This window comes from Psilocybe cubensis, chromosome 3 (assembly GCF_017499595.1).
Source record: "Psilocybe cubensis strain MGC-MH-2018 chromosome 3, whole genome shotgun sequence".
In the NCBI taxonomy this organism is placed as follows: Eukaryota; Fungi; Basidiomycota; class Agaricomycetes; order Agaricales; family Agrocybaceae; genus Psilocybe; species Psilocybe cubensis.
In genome coordinates this window covers 2,910,758-2,925,090 of record NC_063001.1, presented here as the reverse complement: position 1 = coordinate 2,925,090, position 14,333 = coordinate 2,910,758, and the positions used below count along the sequence as shown (strand labels likewise).

Here is a 14,333-nt window from a genome sequence, read left to right as displayed (position 1 = left end):
CTTACCGCGAAGTGGAGTCAAAGGTTATCACGAGCAACATCCCTGACTGAGGATTGATTACCAGCCTTACCATGGCTGCCAAACCTATCAAGTCATACAAGTATAACGTACAGAGTAACCACAGATGCTGGGAAACATGACCGAGCGACTGCGTAAAGAAAGCAAGGTACAAAAGGACCGCTAGATGCATATGGTGTGGCGGGAACAGAACCAAATCAGCTTCCACTGGTCAAAATAACATCAAAAATTTTTTGTCTGGTTGGTCAGAACAGATATATATATATATATATATCGCGAAGGAAGGCGTCCGTGGATCGTAGAAGCTTCAGGAAGTCAAAGTTATAAAAGAAAGCTAGTATATATATACCGGATAAAGTACCGCGAGAAAACGGGTCAAAATCCAAAAAGTTACTGAACACAGAGAAGAAATTTTCATTAACCACCAGCTTCCACTTCGTGCACCCCTCGTCTTCCCGGAGTTCTGCCAGTGCTTCCCACCCATCTCCAAACCCTAGTTTCATCTCCACCCTCGATCTCCTCTAGATTAGCTCTCACATTCGCATTGCTTTCCACCACGCGCTCCACGCGCTCCCATAGCCGTCTTCTCGTCGGAACCGAGTGCTCTTCTTGCAGCACCAGGTCTCGGAGCTGAATTGAGGACAGATATGGCTGAGGCGCAGAAATAGGGTCGGTATAGTGTGCCATTTCCTGGTTACGTAAAGTGTCCAAGGCCACCTGCACCAAACCAGCAATGCGCCTATTTTCCTTTTGTTTCTGCGTCAACCGAAGTCGTCCACCTAAAATAGCCAAAATGGAGACAACGGAGGCTAATCAACGCAATAGTGACAATATAGGATACGATCATGATCAGCTCATTGTTCATGTTAAACAATAAGAAATCTGATAACGTACCGATGACTGTCGTCCGCCATACGGCCCATGTCTCTCGAGACTTAACGGCAACTATGCACTGCCAGCTCATCTCGGGAGTCTTATTGGCAATGTAACGTTTCCCGCTATTTGGCAGTAGAATTAATCAAAGTATACACGGACACACAAACGGACCCATTACTCACTCTGCATCTTGGCCAATGAATACACCTCCCCATTCAGTCAATTGCTGAATAGCCTTGTCAAACATTTCATCGAATTGAGGTAATACTTTGGGCTGTATATCAACTTAGCAACTTTTTTGGAAACAGAAGGAAAGAAGGCAACACTGTAAACACTTACGGATGCGGTTTTCCGGTAAAATTCTCTTAATTGATTTTCCTCTACACCCCATTTAACAGCTTCGTCCAATTGGGCCTGAGAGTCCGATACAGGTGTGGTATGATCTCCGCGACAAACGCGCTTTCCTCTTTCCTTTGCTAACCGTGATTCTATGGACTTTCCCATTGCTCCAATGTGTCGCCTTCTTTGGGGATCTTCTACGCAACGAGGTGGTAAGCCAACACTTCCAAAGCCAGGGAAACCATCTGTAGCAATGGATACAGCTTTGAAGAACCCTTCGCTAAGCTGTGGCACATATGAAGTCGTAAGAGAAGATCTAGACGGAGACACTGGTATAAACGACAGCAAGATGTGCGGTTTCAGCAGATACCCTGAATCGCAAGTCACCTCAAATTGACTGCAAGAAGCATGGTCTGGACATGAGGTACACGAACTAGGGTGAGGAATGGGGACCAAAGGAGGTAGTCCGCAATCTTCATACCCTTTCGCGAGCTCTTCGTGTGGCTGAGATGAGTTTTGAAGCAGAGAGTTCCGTCTTTGACAAGCTTCCTTGGCCGCTCGATCAAACAAGATATTGTCGAGCGCTTGGCTAGTGTTACTTCCTCTTTCACAGAAGCCTATTGACGCGGATTCTGACTTGTAACTGTAGATTCCAAAAAGTGATGCAAAAATAAGTGCCCATACAACACCCCTGGCCAATCGATTTACGGGAGCCGATGGTTCTGCACTCGGGTATACATCCACATCATGCATTTCTTCGGACATAATCCGAGAAATAGCTTCGTCGATTTGACTGTCACTATCTTTCGGAGATTCGTCAACGTTGTCATGCTGTTCCACTTCGGGTGCTCGTTGGAGAGCTTCAAATGAAAATGCTCCAGGAGATATATGCCTTTCTTCTACTTCGCCGTGGTCTTTATCCTTCAAAGTACCTTGGGGGTGCTCAGGCTTGGTGTGTTCGGCTGGAGAGAATTCGCGGACGGGCGTAAAACGGACTTTTTCCGGTTGTGTTCGTCCAAAGGTTGGAATAGGCGGAAGTGAGGGACGGAAGGGAGATTGCGGTGGGGAGCGTGGAATATGATCGGGGAGATTAGTTGGGCGAAGAGGAGAGTCCAACGGTTGCGGAGGTGCAGATGTCGATTTACGTGTTTTGCGAGGTATTCCACTAGCCCTAGACGCTCTGGGACGAATTGGAGATGGCCGAGCTGGTGAGGAATCTTCAGCACCAGATTGAAAGATGTTGTTATCCTCCCATCCGCTATCTTCCCCCCCAGACTACCATTTTTCTTTCAGTGAATACGTCAACAGTCTTACAGAAAGCTAAACCAACTCACGACATGCGACACTCGGCGACCTTGTACACCGGGGGAAGTCTCCAAAATTATCCAAATCAATTATGAGCATTCTCTTTTGATGAAAGAGTTCACTCACCAATTTCTTGGTTCTGCCTACTTTCCTTACGGGTTGCTCTTCTTCTGGTTCACTCTCCTCAATCAGGGTTACCTGAGATTGTGCCACTCTTTTTGACGATCCGCCTAACACAGGTTGAGCGGATGATCTCCGTCGTTTGGGCTGCCCGATTTGAGATGTTCAGTAAAAGCATTCCAGTTTTGACTATATATAACTTACGGGTTCGGGCCTTGTGGGTGAGCTATCCTCATCTTTTGGTATTTGTGAAAGGCGACGAGACGTTCGCCTAGCCACCGGTGCTGGGAGCTGTGATCCCCTTCATAAATTAGCCATTAAGCTATATATCTCCGAGACTCACTTTCGACCTGCCAGCTAATGGTTGTCCTGTAATTCCATCCGTGATCCCTTCTTCGCTTGCAATACTATTTTCCTTTTTTATGCGTTCTTTCTTGAACTTTTTCGCCCTAGTTTTGACTTCATTATTGAAAACTTGAATAAGCTTTGGCTTGGTGTAAGGAGTTGGATATGCGATATTATGGTATCCCAAAACACCAAGAAGTTGTGACACAGTGAGTGATGCTGGGTCAAAGTCGGGCTCCAAATAGTCGCCCAGACTAATGACTTGCGCCGAAGTCAATCGTGACATGGCCGCAAGAGTTAAAGCCTGATAGAAAGTCAAAAATCAAGAATCAGACACCCTGGATGAGTTGGATAGAGGCAGTTCCCAGAAAAGCTGTATCCGCAAGGAAGGTGGCTTCAAGTACAAGGTCAAGCCTTAAGTTCCGATCTAAGTCGAGTTCCTTTGCATCATAGGTCACGTGTGGCACACCCACAATCAACGTGTTGATTTCCCACATGGGAAGAATTAGTCATCGACGCGTCGCGTCAATCCCGTGCCTCAATGAGCCCCAAAAAGGACTTGGCTGTTCCTTGCATGTTCGTCCGACTCAGCTGCTAGAGTTTGCACTGAGTTTGCCCGAAGTGTTACAATATTGATAGTATTTTCAGAATTTTTGGAATGTGATGGTCATATATTGAACTAGAATACAGAAGTATGACAGCGCATATTTCGAAGGCACAGAAACCTACATATTGCGCTTCATGCTTGAGATTGTACATTTTGGATTGATATACTTTAGATAAATATCCTACAACGAATCTTCTAAAATTCTGGTTTGCTCAACCCCTTCGATCCGAACCATGTACCCTTGACCTGATACGGTAGGCAGATAAGTAAAGCATCGAGCGAAATTCGTGAAATATTACCATATAATTCCAGTACGCATATGGGAAGACATCCTACAAAAGCAATGATCAGTTTTTGTAAACGGCGTTAAGCCTCCGAAATAATCGCTACCTTTTTTAAATGGTAGAAAAATCTAGAGAAAATGGTGCAGGACGTATCAGCGAGCGATCGGAGGGAATTCATGAACAACATTACCTATTGCTCTTCTTCTGATCGAAGAAGTCGCTGAACGACTCTTTAGTCTCTAATCCATACTTGAATTCAGCGAGCATGAGTTCACCGTATCCAGTCAGGAGCTAGAAGAAATGTCGATTTAGTCACGAGTCCACCAAAGAAAAATCTAATCAGGCATACAGGGCAGCTGGTATAACCATCGTACTCAGCGATCGCGACTTTCCCGGTGTCGACGAAAGAAAACAAATTCTCAGTCAAAACTGGTGCTTGAGCAGTGATAGCCGCCGCTGTCTTTGACGTGGGTAGATTTGAGCAATCACCAATGGCAAAGACATTGCTGAACTCGGGCTTGTCGTGTTGCAGAGTCGCCTTATTGACTGGCACCCATCCTGCGGCGTCAGCAATAGGTGAACCTTTGAACACGTTAAGAGGACCCATTGGTGGCGTTACATGAAGTAGCGAATAATCAACGGTGACTTCTGAACCATCGTCTGCTTTTTTGAAAGTGGCCTTGCGGTTTCCTGAGTCGATAGAAACTAGGTTATGTCCAAAGTATCCACCGACGCCACGCTCCTGCCTGAGTGCATCGAGAGCATCAGAGTACTTTTTCACGCTAAACATGGTAGGCATCCCGGTGTAAAAATTGACGCTAATGTCCTGGCGTCCCGTTCTTCGGAACCGATCCCAAGCCATCCACATTATCTTTTGAGGTGCTGAATAATGCCGTCAGACAGAGTTGTTTGCGTCACTCAAATAATTTACCTCCAGCGCACTTGATGATTCCAGCGGGTTGGGTGAAAACAGCCTTCCCTGATTTTAAGTTTTCGATGTCGGTCCAAACCTTGTCGCAGGTTTTGTAGGAATAGATTGTGGAAACCCCAGAGTTTGGATCTTCCAAAGCAGCTGGCAGACCCGCAATCCCATCGAAGTTTGTTTGGAGTCCGGCGGCGACGACAAGGGTGTCATAAGAAATATCTCTTCCGCTGGTTGTTGTGACTGTTGACGAATTCGGGGAGAATGATTTGACGTTTTCGGGAATGTGAGCGATGTGAGCCGGGATCAAGGAAGCCAATGGACGACTGAAATCAGTCTTTGGGAGCAATCCGGAGCCGACAAGGGTCCTACAATACAGTTATATGAGATTCGCCTTCGTCACGCTGGCCAAAGAGCAGCAACACATACCACCCTGGCTGTCAATACGATAAGCACAAACTTTTGCATTCTATTCCGGAAAGTGCTTACTTGGTAATAATGGTTCTCAGCTGCGTCCACAATGCCGATATCACCAGCAGCTAAAGATTTTCCAGCAGCTTGAAATCTGTTATATATCTGTTGTGCAACAGACAATCCGGCACTACCTATAGTGGAATCAAGATGTGAGATGCGGGGACCTATACATCAACACGGAAGCAATCATACCTCCCCCGACGACCAGCACCTTGAATTTCTGCGAACTCGAGGCAGTTGTCGCCGATCTACTTTGCAAAGCGGTCGGTTTCGACGCCTGGCGGATTCCTCGGGCAAGACTTGCGGACAGCATAGTGCGGATGTTGGAAAGAAAACTGCGCGGAAATCTTTTTTATTGAACCGGCCATGTTTACTGTACACAAAAAGTGTCGTCAATATGATGCGATCGTCAGGGCTACAATCATTACCCGGTTTGGCACTGGCTGTTACTGATACCATCCACAAGACTACAACGGCGACAGTACCTGCCAATAATGGACTCCAGAATCAGTTCTTTGTTCTTTAATTTCTGTGACTTTCGATAGTTCCGGTCTTTCCTGGGTTTCCTTCACTTTCTCTCGTGCCGTGCACCTTTTTCTGATTGACCAGCTGGACACTGGTTCACCTACACAGCTCTGGCCTAGCTATTGTATTTTCCTAAGTTGAATCGATGTCTTCGTCTGCTCGCATTCCCCAAGGGCTCCCCAGCAATCCTCGATCTAGAGTGGCGAGCCGTCCTACTCCTCCCACTCGTCAAGCGGAAAGTCCACGTACATCTCGTACCCATTTGCCAATTCCTTCAAATCCCCGACCTCGCAATCCATCTGCCCAACGTGCTACAGTGCAGGACACTACTCAGAGAAATGTTAGACCCCAGCAACGATACGATAATGACGGAATGGTTAATAGGCGTGGCCGTTGGTCTGAGGACACTACATCCACGTCCTCTTCATCCAGCGCTCCAACTTGGCCGAGAGTGAGACATAGTCCAAGTTCTTCAAGAACTACTTTGCAAAGTGATGATGGGATAGGAAGTACCGGTCAGCAGCAATCTAATCGTGAAGATGACTCCCGTCACAAGTGCGCCCCTTTCGGTTTGATTGGATGCAACCTATATCTAAACATATTGTCCACAGCAACTCGTACTACGATGCTACTTTTACATGGAGACGAGTGACTGAAGCTGCGACCATGATCACTCAAGAAGTCAGCAAGGTATGGGCATCCGGTTTGACCTCTCAAGGAAATGGAGACGAGGATGAAGGTAAGGAGATCTTCATACACGTTGCTGAATATAGAGATGCTGATTGATATATCACAGAGGGAGAAACTCAACTCACTCGTGTTATGAGGGCTTATCACCTAGCGAAGGCACGCACACCTTCCGAGCTGCCTGCTTGGCTGTTCAGCGAGAAAGAGAGAGGACAAGGAGGCTTGCTGCGCTCCGATAGGACAGCTCTACCTGACGACAGCCAAGTGCGAGAGCAAACTCAGCGCCGAAACCGACCCGCCTATGGAGACAATACCACAATCCCGGGTGCGCACGCGCAAAAGAACAAAGACATTCAAAACACCAAGCCAATATCTTCAAATGGGCCAACAAAGATATCTGGTGCAGACCGTCTGAAGCAGATGAGAGAACTCCGGCGTAATGCTAGCAGAGTCTAAGTTGTCTAAGTTTCCAACTATTTTTAATGAAAAACCGAAATACTTTGGATGTATTATGTCGCAAACCGGGGTATATACGAAGAGTTGTCCAATGATATCAAAGCGAATGATCCAAGGAGTAATATGATGTGATCGGACTGCAGCAACATGCAATCCTAACAAACAGTAACATAAAAAAAGCAACTGGCAGGCTTCATCAGCGTTTGCAAAATTTTGGGAGTGGTCTGGACAGTTTGAGGCGTTAGAGGAGGTAGCAACTGGGTGGAAGACCAAAAATACGTCGGCAGAGGTGAGCCGGATGTGATTGGCTGAGATTAAATAAAAATAGGGACCGCAACATGGACGAATGGCAACGACGACTCCGAACTGCCCATCATGGTGAAAGGTTACCACCATCTCCCATGTTTACTGATCACAAAATGTCACTCAAGTCAAGCTGAAGCATCAGATTGAGATGCGACGAGGCGGTAAACCAGGTCTGTTCCATTGTCTATGTCCTCCCACAACAGCGACAATGTTGTATTCAACTCGTTGGACGCTGCCGAGCCAAATTAAGCCCAATCACGACCAAGTTGTGATTGCACCGAAAAGATGAGGCCGACCCACAGATTCGGGCATCATTTCCCAGCAGAGAAGCTATACCAGGAGCTCCCTCATGATCCCTGTTACCATGGCTTTTGGCAGGCCGAGAGGATTGAATAAATAGCTTGCCACAGGTTCACACTTGATTCTTCATCCTTTCCTTTTGGCCGTCTCTTTTCGTCTCCTTCTTTCGTTCTTTTTTACTCTCTTTTTCGTCGAGTTGACTTCGATCAGTCAATCCTTCGTACATCCGAGGTATGTCTGCATTTCTTTTGCTTCATTTTTCGTCTTCTCATTGCCAATCCCATTAGATTTACTCTTTGACAGAGATTTAAAGTAGCAGTCCTCAGGAAGGTTTATTATTCATAAAATTATTTTCGACACAACAATCCACGGTCTTTTCGATATTCTATAATGGTTTTCATCACGTCTTTCGTTGGAGCTGCTGCTCTCCTTTCCGGCTTCGCTGCCGCTCTCCCCCGCCCCGATAGCTCTATCAACGAGCCCGCCGTATCGGCTCCTGATGGCACCCCCATTACCGATACCTCATCCCCTCAGTATGCTCAGTCAAATCGTTACAGTTAATTGGCACTGATACTTGCATTCACTTTAGGGCAACCTCTGTTTCCACCTCATCCAGCTATGGCTCTTCGAACTCTGGTTCCAGCTACGGTTCCGGCTCCAGCTATGGTAGCTCTGGTTATGGCAGCTCCAACTATGGTAGCGGTTCCTCCTATGGGGGTTCTTCCGGTGGTTCGTCTGGCTGGGACTCGAGCTCCAGCTATGGTTCAGGAAGTGGGAGCTATGGTTCAAGCGGCGGAAGCTACGGGTCAGAGTCCAACTACGGAGGTGGTTCTAACTGGGATTCCTCCAGCTCTGCTTCGTGGGCGACCTCCACCGCTCTGTCAACTTCTACCTCGTCTGCGTGGCAGTCTTACTCCACCCCTTCTTATGGATCGGGTAATTCTAACTGGGGGAACTCTGGATACAACGACTGTGTTCAACGTACGTACACATTAACAATTCAAAATTCAAAATCTGACTCTCTACCAGAATGCATTGCTTCTTATGGCAACCTCCCTTCGCCATACACTCCCACTGCCACCAATACTGCGAACTACGGTTCGGGCGCCACCCACACCGTTATCGTTGCGCCCACTCAGGGTGTCCTCCGCTACGTTCCCTTCGCCGTGAATGCTTCCGTCGGTGATACTATCAAGTTCATGTGGGGTGCCAACAACCACACCGTCACCAAGTCTTCCGAGCTTACCCCTTGCAACAAGACTTCGGACAACCTCTTCACATCGGGAACTCAAAACCAGGGCTTCGTCTGTGAGTCAATTTCTATGGGACATAAGCAATCAAATGCTAATCTTCCTCTTTAGTTACGCAAGTCGTGAACACCACCGACCCAGTCTTCTTCTATTGCGGAACCCCCACCCACTGCCAAAAGGGAATGTTCGGAATCATCAACCCTCCCAATGCTTTCGCTGCTCCATCATCTGTCTCTTCCATGATGCCTGCTCTTGCTGCCAACGTGAGAACATCTTTGTTGTTATGATGCAACAGTTGCTGAAATAGATGTATTAGAACTCTGACGTCGCCGCGTACGCTTCGTACACCAGCAAGCAGACCTCTGGCAATGCGGCTGCTTCCTCCTGGGGTAACAACATTGACATGAGCTCCCTCCCCGAGTGGTCCCACTCCTACGTCGCCGAGAACGTCATGTACACTCGTACTTTCCTTGCCCAGAATGCCGAAGTTATCAAGGATGATGGTTCAATCGATCTCAGCGCCGGTGGCTCTACCCCTTTGATGATCCCTCAGGACCTCAGCGCCGCTCTTGCCAGTGCTGCACCCGCTGCCAGCAGCGCTCCTGCTGCTCCTGCTGCTAGCTCTCCCTCCACCGCCAGCGCTGCGCCTGAGACCTCTGGCAACCCTTCCAGCAGTGGTGCTATCGCAACATCCTCCTCTAAGATTGCCGTCGGCCTCGTTGCTGCCTTCGCCACTTTCATGATGTTGTAATTGTGTGCATAATGGACTCATAAATAATGCAAGACGGACCTTTCATAGAATAATTTGTTCACTCCATATACCTTTTTTTGTTTTGTCGGACTTTTTTTTCGAATTATTTACCTACTGCTACTTGGGCCTCTTTTTATTTTTTTATTACTCTAGTAGTATTTACGGCTATAGGAAAGTACCACTCATTTCACCCTTCCTCCTGTTGCACTCGAGTTGCTTTGGTACACGAATGCAATTCTGGTTTGACACCATCCTTTGAGAAAACGTTGCTTTGGGGTTTGCAACCTAGATATAGATCACTAAAGTGATTGCGATGATATCTCAGGAGTATCATTATGTTTGTGATGATCCTCGCTAACAAGTTGCGTGCAGGACATCAAATTGTGAAAATATATCAAGTGCCGTTGACATTGTGCAATCTTCCTCAAAAGCCGAAGATATCATCGATCTCGTTTCTGGGTGCTTTGCGCTTTTTCTTTTTGGGTATAGGAACTGGCTCCGACAGTTGCTTGGGTTCTATTCTTGTTTTGTAAACCACCGTTTTTGGCACTGTGATAGGTGCTAAAAATTGATAAAGTACTTCAGATTTAGCACAAATCCATGACAATGAAATCAGCGTACGGGGTGCCGCATTGGAGTCCTGTGTTGGAGAAATCACTGGTGCGGATTGCGCAGTTTTCTGTTGCGTGGTCATGACACCAATCGCCTGTGATATGGACAACAAATCAACGGAGTTATCAACATCCATTGGTTGCGGCTTTGCATCAGAATTTTGAATGGGCCCAGGCCCTGCCAGTTCATCTTTATTGTGTATCTGAGTATCGCTAATGATGAATTATTTGAACCGTTAGACAACAGATCCCACCCACGGTTATAAGAATAAGTCGATTAGTGCAAGAGATTATGAGGCGTACGGTATCAATAAGTTCTGTGGCTAATGTTCCAGCCCTGGATGCGATTGCGACAAACATAAGAAGGATTTGAAGAAACGCAGCTGACTGCAACGACCGATGAAAGGATCTGCTAAAACGATGAGCTTGGTTAATTTGAAGAAAAAAAACACAGGACACAACCTATAGGCAATTAGGGAACGCTCTGACATCTATGATCGACTTTATAAGAAATGTGAACCAGACATAAAATTAAAGTGAGAACCTTGTCCAGCAGCTTTACTGCAATATTACAGTGGTCCAAGAATTTGACTAATGTCCTTTCGTTCGGGTAGTGCGTCCAAGGCCCCTTGATAGCATTTATGCTGAAAAGCATCAACATCCGTTGGAATCCATCATACATCGGTATACTTTACTTTTGTGTGGTGTCATAGAATGTTGAACGCAGACTGTTGGTTGAATCAAGTAGCTTCAGCTTCTCGATCTTCTCCAAAAAGCGTCTCATTTCAGTAACATTTCGCCAGAACAATGCTCCACGATGCTGATTTTTGTTTTTATAGTACAACCTATGAAGGACTTGTAGCTCTGTCGCATGGATCGTAAGCAAGGATTGTAGTCGACGGGAATGAATTTTGAGAGCTTTGAGTTCAATGTCAATTGATCCATGCCTGGAAGGGTGCAGAGATGCACGCGCAGTCTGATCAGAAGCCATTTATCAGAAAGAAAGGGCTATAGTGAATTTTCAACAGAGAGTCCGACACTGTTCAAGTCTGAGAATCAACGGCCATCAAATGAAGCCAAACACGTTGAACAGCGCGCTCTGATTTGGTAACCTTAATTGGTAATTACTACACTGGTGTTGTCATTACGTCCCACTATCTTTACAGCTTGATCCCTCTCATTGCTAGCCTCCTCTGATCGTGTTCAGTCCCCTGCTGCAATGGCCCAACCAGGACAAGATGCGAAATTCTTTCAAAGGGGAAAAATAGAGGTTCGCTAGGCTTCATAGAAGGAAAGGTGACATCGCTAATACGTTTGAAACTCCTTGCTAGGAATTTCGCGCAGACCTCCAAGCAGCGGAAACCAAGGACAAAAAGTTCGTCAAGAGAAAGACTGTTTTGAAGAAAATTGTTGCGAATATTACCATGGGCAATGACAGTTGGTAGCATTGACTTCGCTCGAGGGATATGGACTCAGTCATGAACATCTCAAGTGTCCCCTTTATTTACGGATGTCGTCCAATGCCTAGGAACCCCATTGCTTGAAATCAAGAAGAGTGAGTCATTATTACTTTACTCAGATCACTTCTTTGATCTTTGACTTAGTGGTCTACCTTTTCCTCGTAAGCTATGGGAGGTCAAAACCTGACCAGATACACATGGTCATTCCGAACTTTCTTCAGGCAAGTTTCTCGTTTTTACCCTTGATCTATGTAGTATGCAACCGCAATTCATCATGGAAATCGTCTTTATAGGACTGTGCGGACAGAAATCCACTCATCCGCGCACTTGCTATCCGAACCATGTCGTATATACCCATCCCCGTCGTCACCGATGCTTTAAGCGACAACCTACGACACTGTCTTAAGGATCGCGACGCATATGTACGGAAAACAGCAGCAATTTGCGTGGCCAAACTATACAGTGCAGATCCTCGACGAGCGGAAAAGGGGGGGTTTGTAGAAATGTTGCGAGATCTCATGCTGGATACCAATGCTACGGTAGTAGCTAATGCAGTAGCTGCTCTTTCGGAAATTGGGGACCGGCAAGACGGCGTCATCTTCAAATTAAATTTGGCTACAGCGAATAAGCTTCTTGCAGCCCTTGGAGAAAGCTCAGAGTAGGCGTTTTTATCATATACTTTTTCTGCTTTAATCTGATGTCGAATAGATGGGGTCAAATCTATATCTTGGATTCACTTTTGCGCTATGTTCCTTCTAGGCATGCAGATGCGGAGAATATGGCAGAGCGGATTATTATCCAACTTCAGCATGCCAATTCAGCAGTAGTTTTGACTACTATTAAAGTCATCCTGTACTTGATGAACTACATGGAAAATCGCCGCTTGATGGATTATTGTTGCAAAAAGATGGGCCCACCTCTAGGTAAGTTAATTTTTAAGCTACTGCTGTAAGCACCGAACAAATTTCTTTTCAGTAACATTACTGTCTTCTGGGCCTGAGGTTCAGTATGTTGCCCTTCGGAACATTCTCCTCATCATCCAGCGGAGACCAGCAGTCTTGAAAAACGATGTTAGAGTCTTCTTCTGCAAATACAACGATCCTATCTACGTCAAACTGGCGAAACTGGAAATCATGTACCGATTAGCTCGTGCCGAAAACGCCAATGAAGTATTAGCGGAATTACAGGAGTCAGAAATCCTTTAGCATCTTTTCATACAGTACTGACAATATCATTATCCATAGGTATGCTTCTGAGGTTGATATCGACTTCGTTCGGAAAGCTGTCCGTTCTATTGGACGCCTGGCCATCAAGGTTGAGGCTGCAGCAGATAACTGCATCAAAACATTGTTGAATCTCATTGAAAATAAAGTCACATATGTGGTTCAAGAGGCTGTTATTGTGATAAAGGACGTTTTCAGGCGGTATCCAGGGAAATATGAGGGAATTATTCCTACGCTATGCGAAAACCTCGATTCATTAGATGAACCAGAATCCAAGGCCGCAATGATCTGGATTATTGGTCAATTTGCCAATAGAATTGATAACGCTGAAGATCTCCTCGACGATCTATTATATACATTCCTTGAGGAGAGCGTAGAGGTGAAAGTTTCGTTGACATTTTACAATTAATTGTTAACACATTGTTTTTAGGTTCAACTTGCCCTGCTTACAGCTACTGTCAAAGGCTTCATCTATAAATCTACTTCAGAAAAGGCTAAAGAACTTGTTGCTAAAGTGTTGAAATGGGCAACGGAGGAAGTTGATAATCCAGATTTGCGTGATAGAGGGTTTATGTATTGGCGCATGCTAGCTATAAACCCTGCTGTTGCTGGAGAAATTGTGTTGGCTGAAAAGCCTCCTATCACCACCGATTCAGATCGAATGGACAGAGGTGCATTGGATCAACTCTTGCTCCACACTGGAACATTGGGTAGCATTTACCACAAAAATCCTGAGGTTAGTTGTTACACTTATTACATGATTGCTTATTCATTCGGCTTCAGACATTTATCCGAAATGCTACGGGCAAAGCTCTTACAGACAGTCCGGCGCTTAACGCTCACTCGAGGGCAGTCCTTATTCCACTAGCTGCCGCTCAATTACCTCCTTCAATAGTGCGAGTGCCTGGCCCAGGACCAATCGAATCCCATTCAACGCCAGTCGACCTGCTTGCTACAGATCAACCTGAAGGTGAGGCTGGGGCCGAAGAAACTCCACAGCCCGCGCAAACATCTCTGTTAGACGATGAGGATGGCGAAGATCTGGGTTCAGATCAAGAAGATGAGGCTGTTGCTACCGCAGGGAAGGATTCACGAGATCCGTACTCAAATCTTGATGGGGCATTTGGTAATTACATAGCTGATGAACCGAAGCCGATGGGTGCAAATAGTCGAGGAGGGAGACATGACGACGACGACCTATTATTTTAATGATTGTATCTTCGTTTTGGATTTTATCGATTGTTCTTTGGAAATGGGGGAAATATTCCAGTGTAAAGACCATCGACCGCTTTACTCAAATAAAAGAGGAAGTGGGTGTTTGTTACTAAGTGCCATCTGTTATGGAAGGGCCACTGCTAAAATACATATTTGAACATTCTGGAGCGTAAAATGTGTTCTTGTACACATCCAAAGCTGATATGGATATTTTCGACTAGATGACGAGGTACATTGTATGGAGAAAGCCGAATAAATG

At 46.0% G+C, this 14,333-nt stretch overlaps 6 protein-coding genes across 6 annotated transcripts; 3 read left to right on the top strand and 3 right to left on the bottom strand.

The window, feature by feature from the left end:
* Nucleotides 1-435: 435 nt before the first annotated feature.
* On the bottom strand, nucleotides 436-3,500 carry JR316_0003780 (Inner nuclear membrane protein SRC1; the record flags this gene model as incomplete). Its single annotated transcript, XM_047889550.1, has 9 exons — nucleotides 436-827; nucleotides 913-1,016; nucleotides 1,077-1,168; nucleotides 1,234-2,093; nucleotides 2,166-2,508; nucleotides 2,665-2,805; nucleotides 2,863-2,949; nucleotides 3,002-3,307; nucleotides 3,339-3,500. 9 exons carry the CDS (start codon nucleotides 3,498-3,500, stop codon nucleotides 436-438), a joined length of 2,487 nt encoding a protein of 828 aa, XP_047751924.1.
* Nucleotides 3,501-3,805: 305 nt separating this feature from the next.
* Nucleotides 3,806-5,603, bottom strand: JR316_0003779 (Sulfide:quinone oxidoreductase, mitochondrial; the record flags this gene model as incomplete). Its single annotated transcript, XM_047889549.1, has 9 exons — nucleotides 3,806-3,856; nucleotides 3,910-3,942; nucleotides 4,001-4,022; nucleotides 4,085-4,185; nucleotides 4,244-4,776; nucleotides 4,826-5,184; nucleotides 5,246-5,253; nucleotides 5,306-5,421; nucleotides 5,483-5,603. The coding sequence occupies 9 exons, from the start codon at nucleotides 5,601-5,603 to the stop codon at nucleotides 3,806-3,808; spliced, it is 1,344 nt and encodes a 447-aa protein (XP_047751923.1).
* A 357-nt stretch (nucleotides 5,604-5,960) lies between these two features.
* Nucleotides 5,961-6,958, top strand: JR316_0003778 (uncharacterized protein; the record flags this gene model as incomplete). The annotated part of the gene is made up of 3 exons (XM_047889548.1): nucleotides 5,961-6,370; nucleotides 6,427-6,554; nucleotides 6,612-6,958. 3 exons carry the CDS (start codon nucleotides 5,961-5,963, stop codon nucleotides 6,956-6,958), a joined length of 885 nt encoding a protein of 294 aa, XP_047751922.1.
* Nucleotides 6,959-7,954: 996 nt separating this feature from the next.
* Nucleotides 7,955-9,565, top strand: JR316_0003777 (putative GPI-anchored cupredoxin; the record flags this gene model as incomplete). Its single annotated transcript, XM_047889547.1, has 5 exons — nucleotides 7,955-8,097; nucleotides 8,154-8,545; nucleotides 8,594-8,872; nucleotides 8,926-9,077; nucleotides 9,131-9,565. 5 exons carry the CDS (start codon nucleotides 7,955-7,957, stop codon nucleotides 9,563-9,565), a joined length of 1,401 nt encoding a protein of 466 aa, XP_047751921.1.
* A 424-nt stretch (nucleotides 9,566-9,989) lies between these two features.
* On the bottom strand, nucleotides 9,990-11,167 carry JR316_0003776 (uncharacterized protein; the record flags this gene model as incomplete). Its single annotated transcript, XM_047889546.1, has 6 exons — nucleotides 9,990-10,126; nucleotides 10,187-10,379; nucleotides 10,435-10,585; nucleotides 10,639-10,667; nucleotides 10,721-10,820; nucleotides 10,872-11,167. 6 exons carry the CDS (start codon nucleotides 11,165-11,167, stop codon nucleotides 9,990-9,992), a joined length of 906 nt encoding a protein of 301 aa, XP_047751920.1.
* A 228-nt stretch (nucleotides 11,168-11,395) lies between these two features.
* On the top strand, nucleotides 11,396-14,068 carry JR316_0003775 (Beta-adaptin-like protein C; the record flags this gene model as incomplete). Its single annotated transcript, XM_047889545.1, has 10 exons — nucleotides 11,396-11,446; nucleotides 11,508-11,613; nucleotides 11,669-11,731; nucleotides 11,781-11,857; nucleotides 11,930-12,294; nucleotides 12,345-12,559; nucleotides 12,612-12,825; nucleotides 12,881-13,238; nucleotides 13,290-13,595; nucleotides 13,643-14,068. The coding sequence occupies 10 exons, from the start codon at nucleotides 11,396-11,398 to the stop codon at nucleotides 14,066-14,068; spliced, it is 2,181 nt and encodes a 726-aa protein (XP_047751919.1).
* Nucleotides 14,069-14,333: the final 265 nt, after the last annotated feature.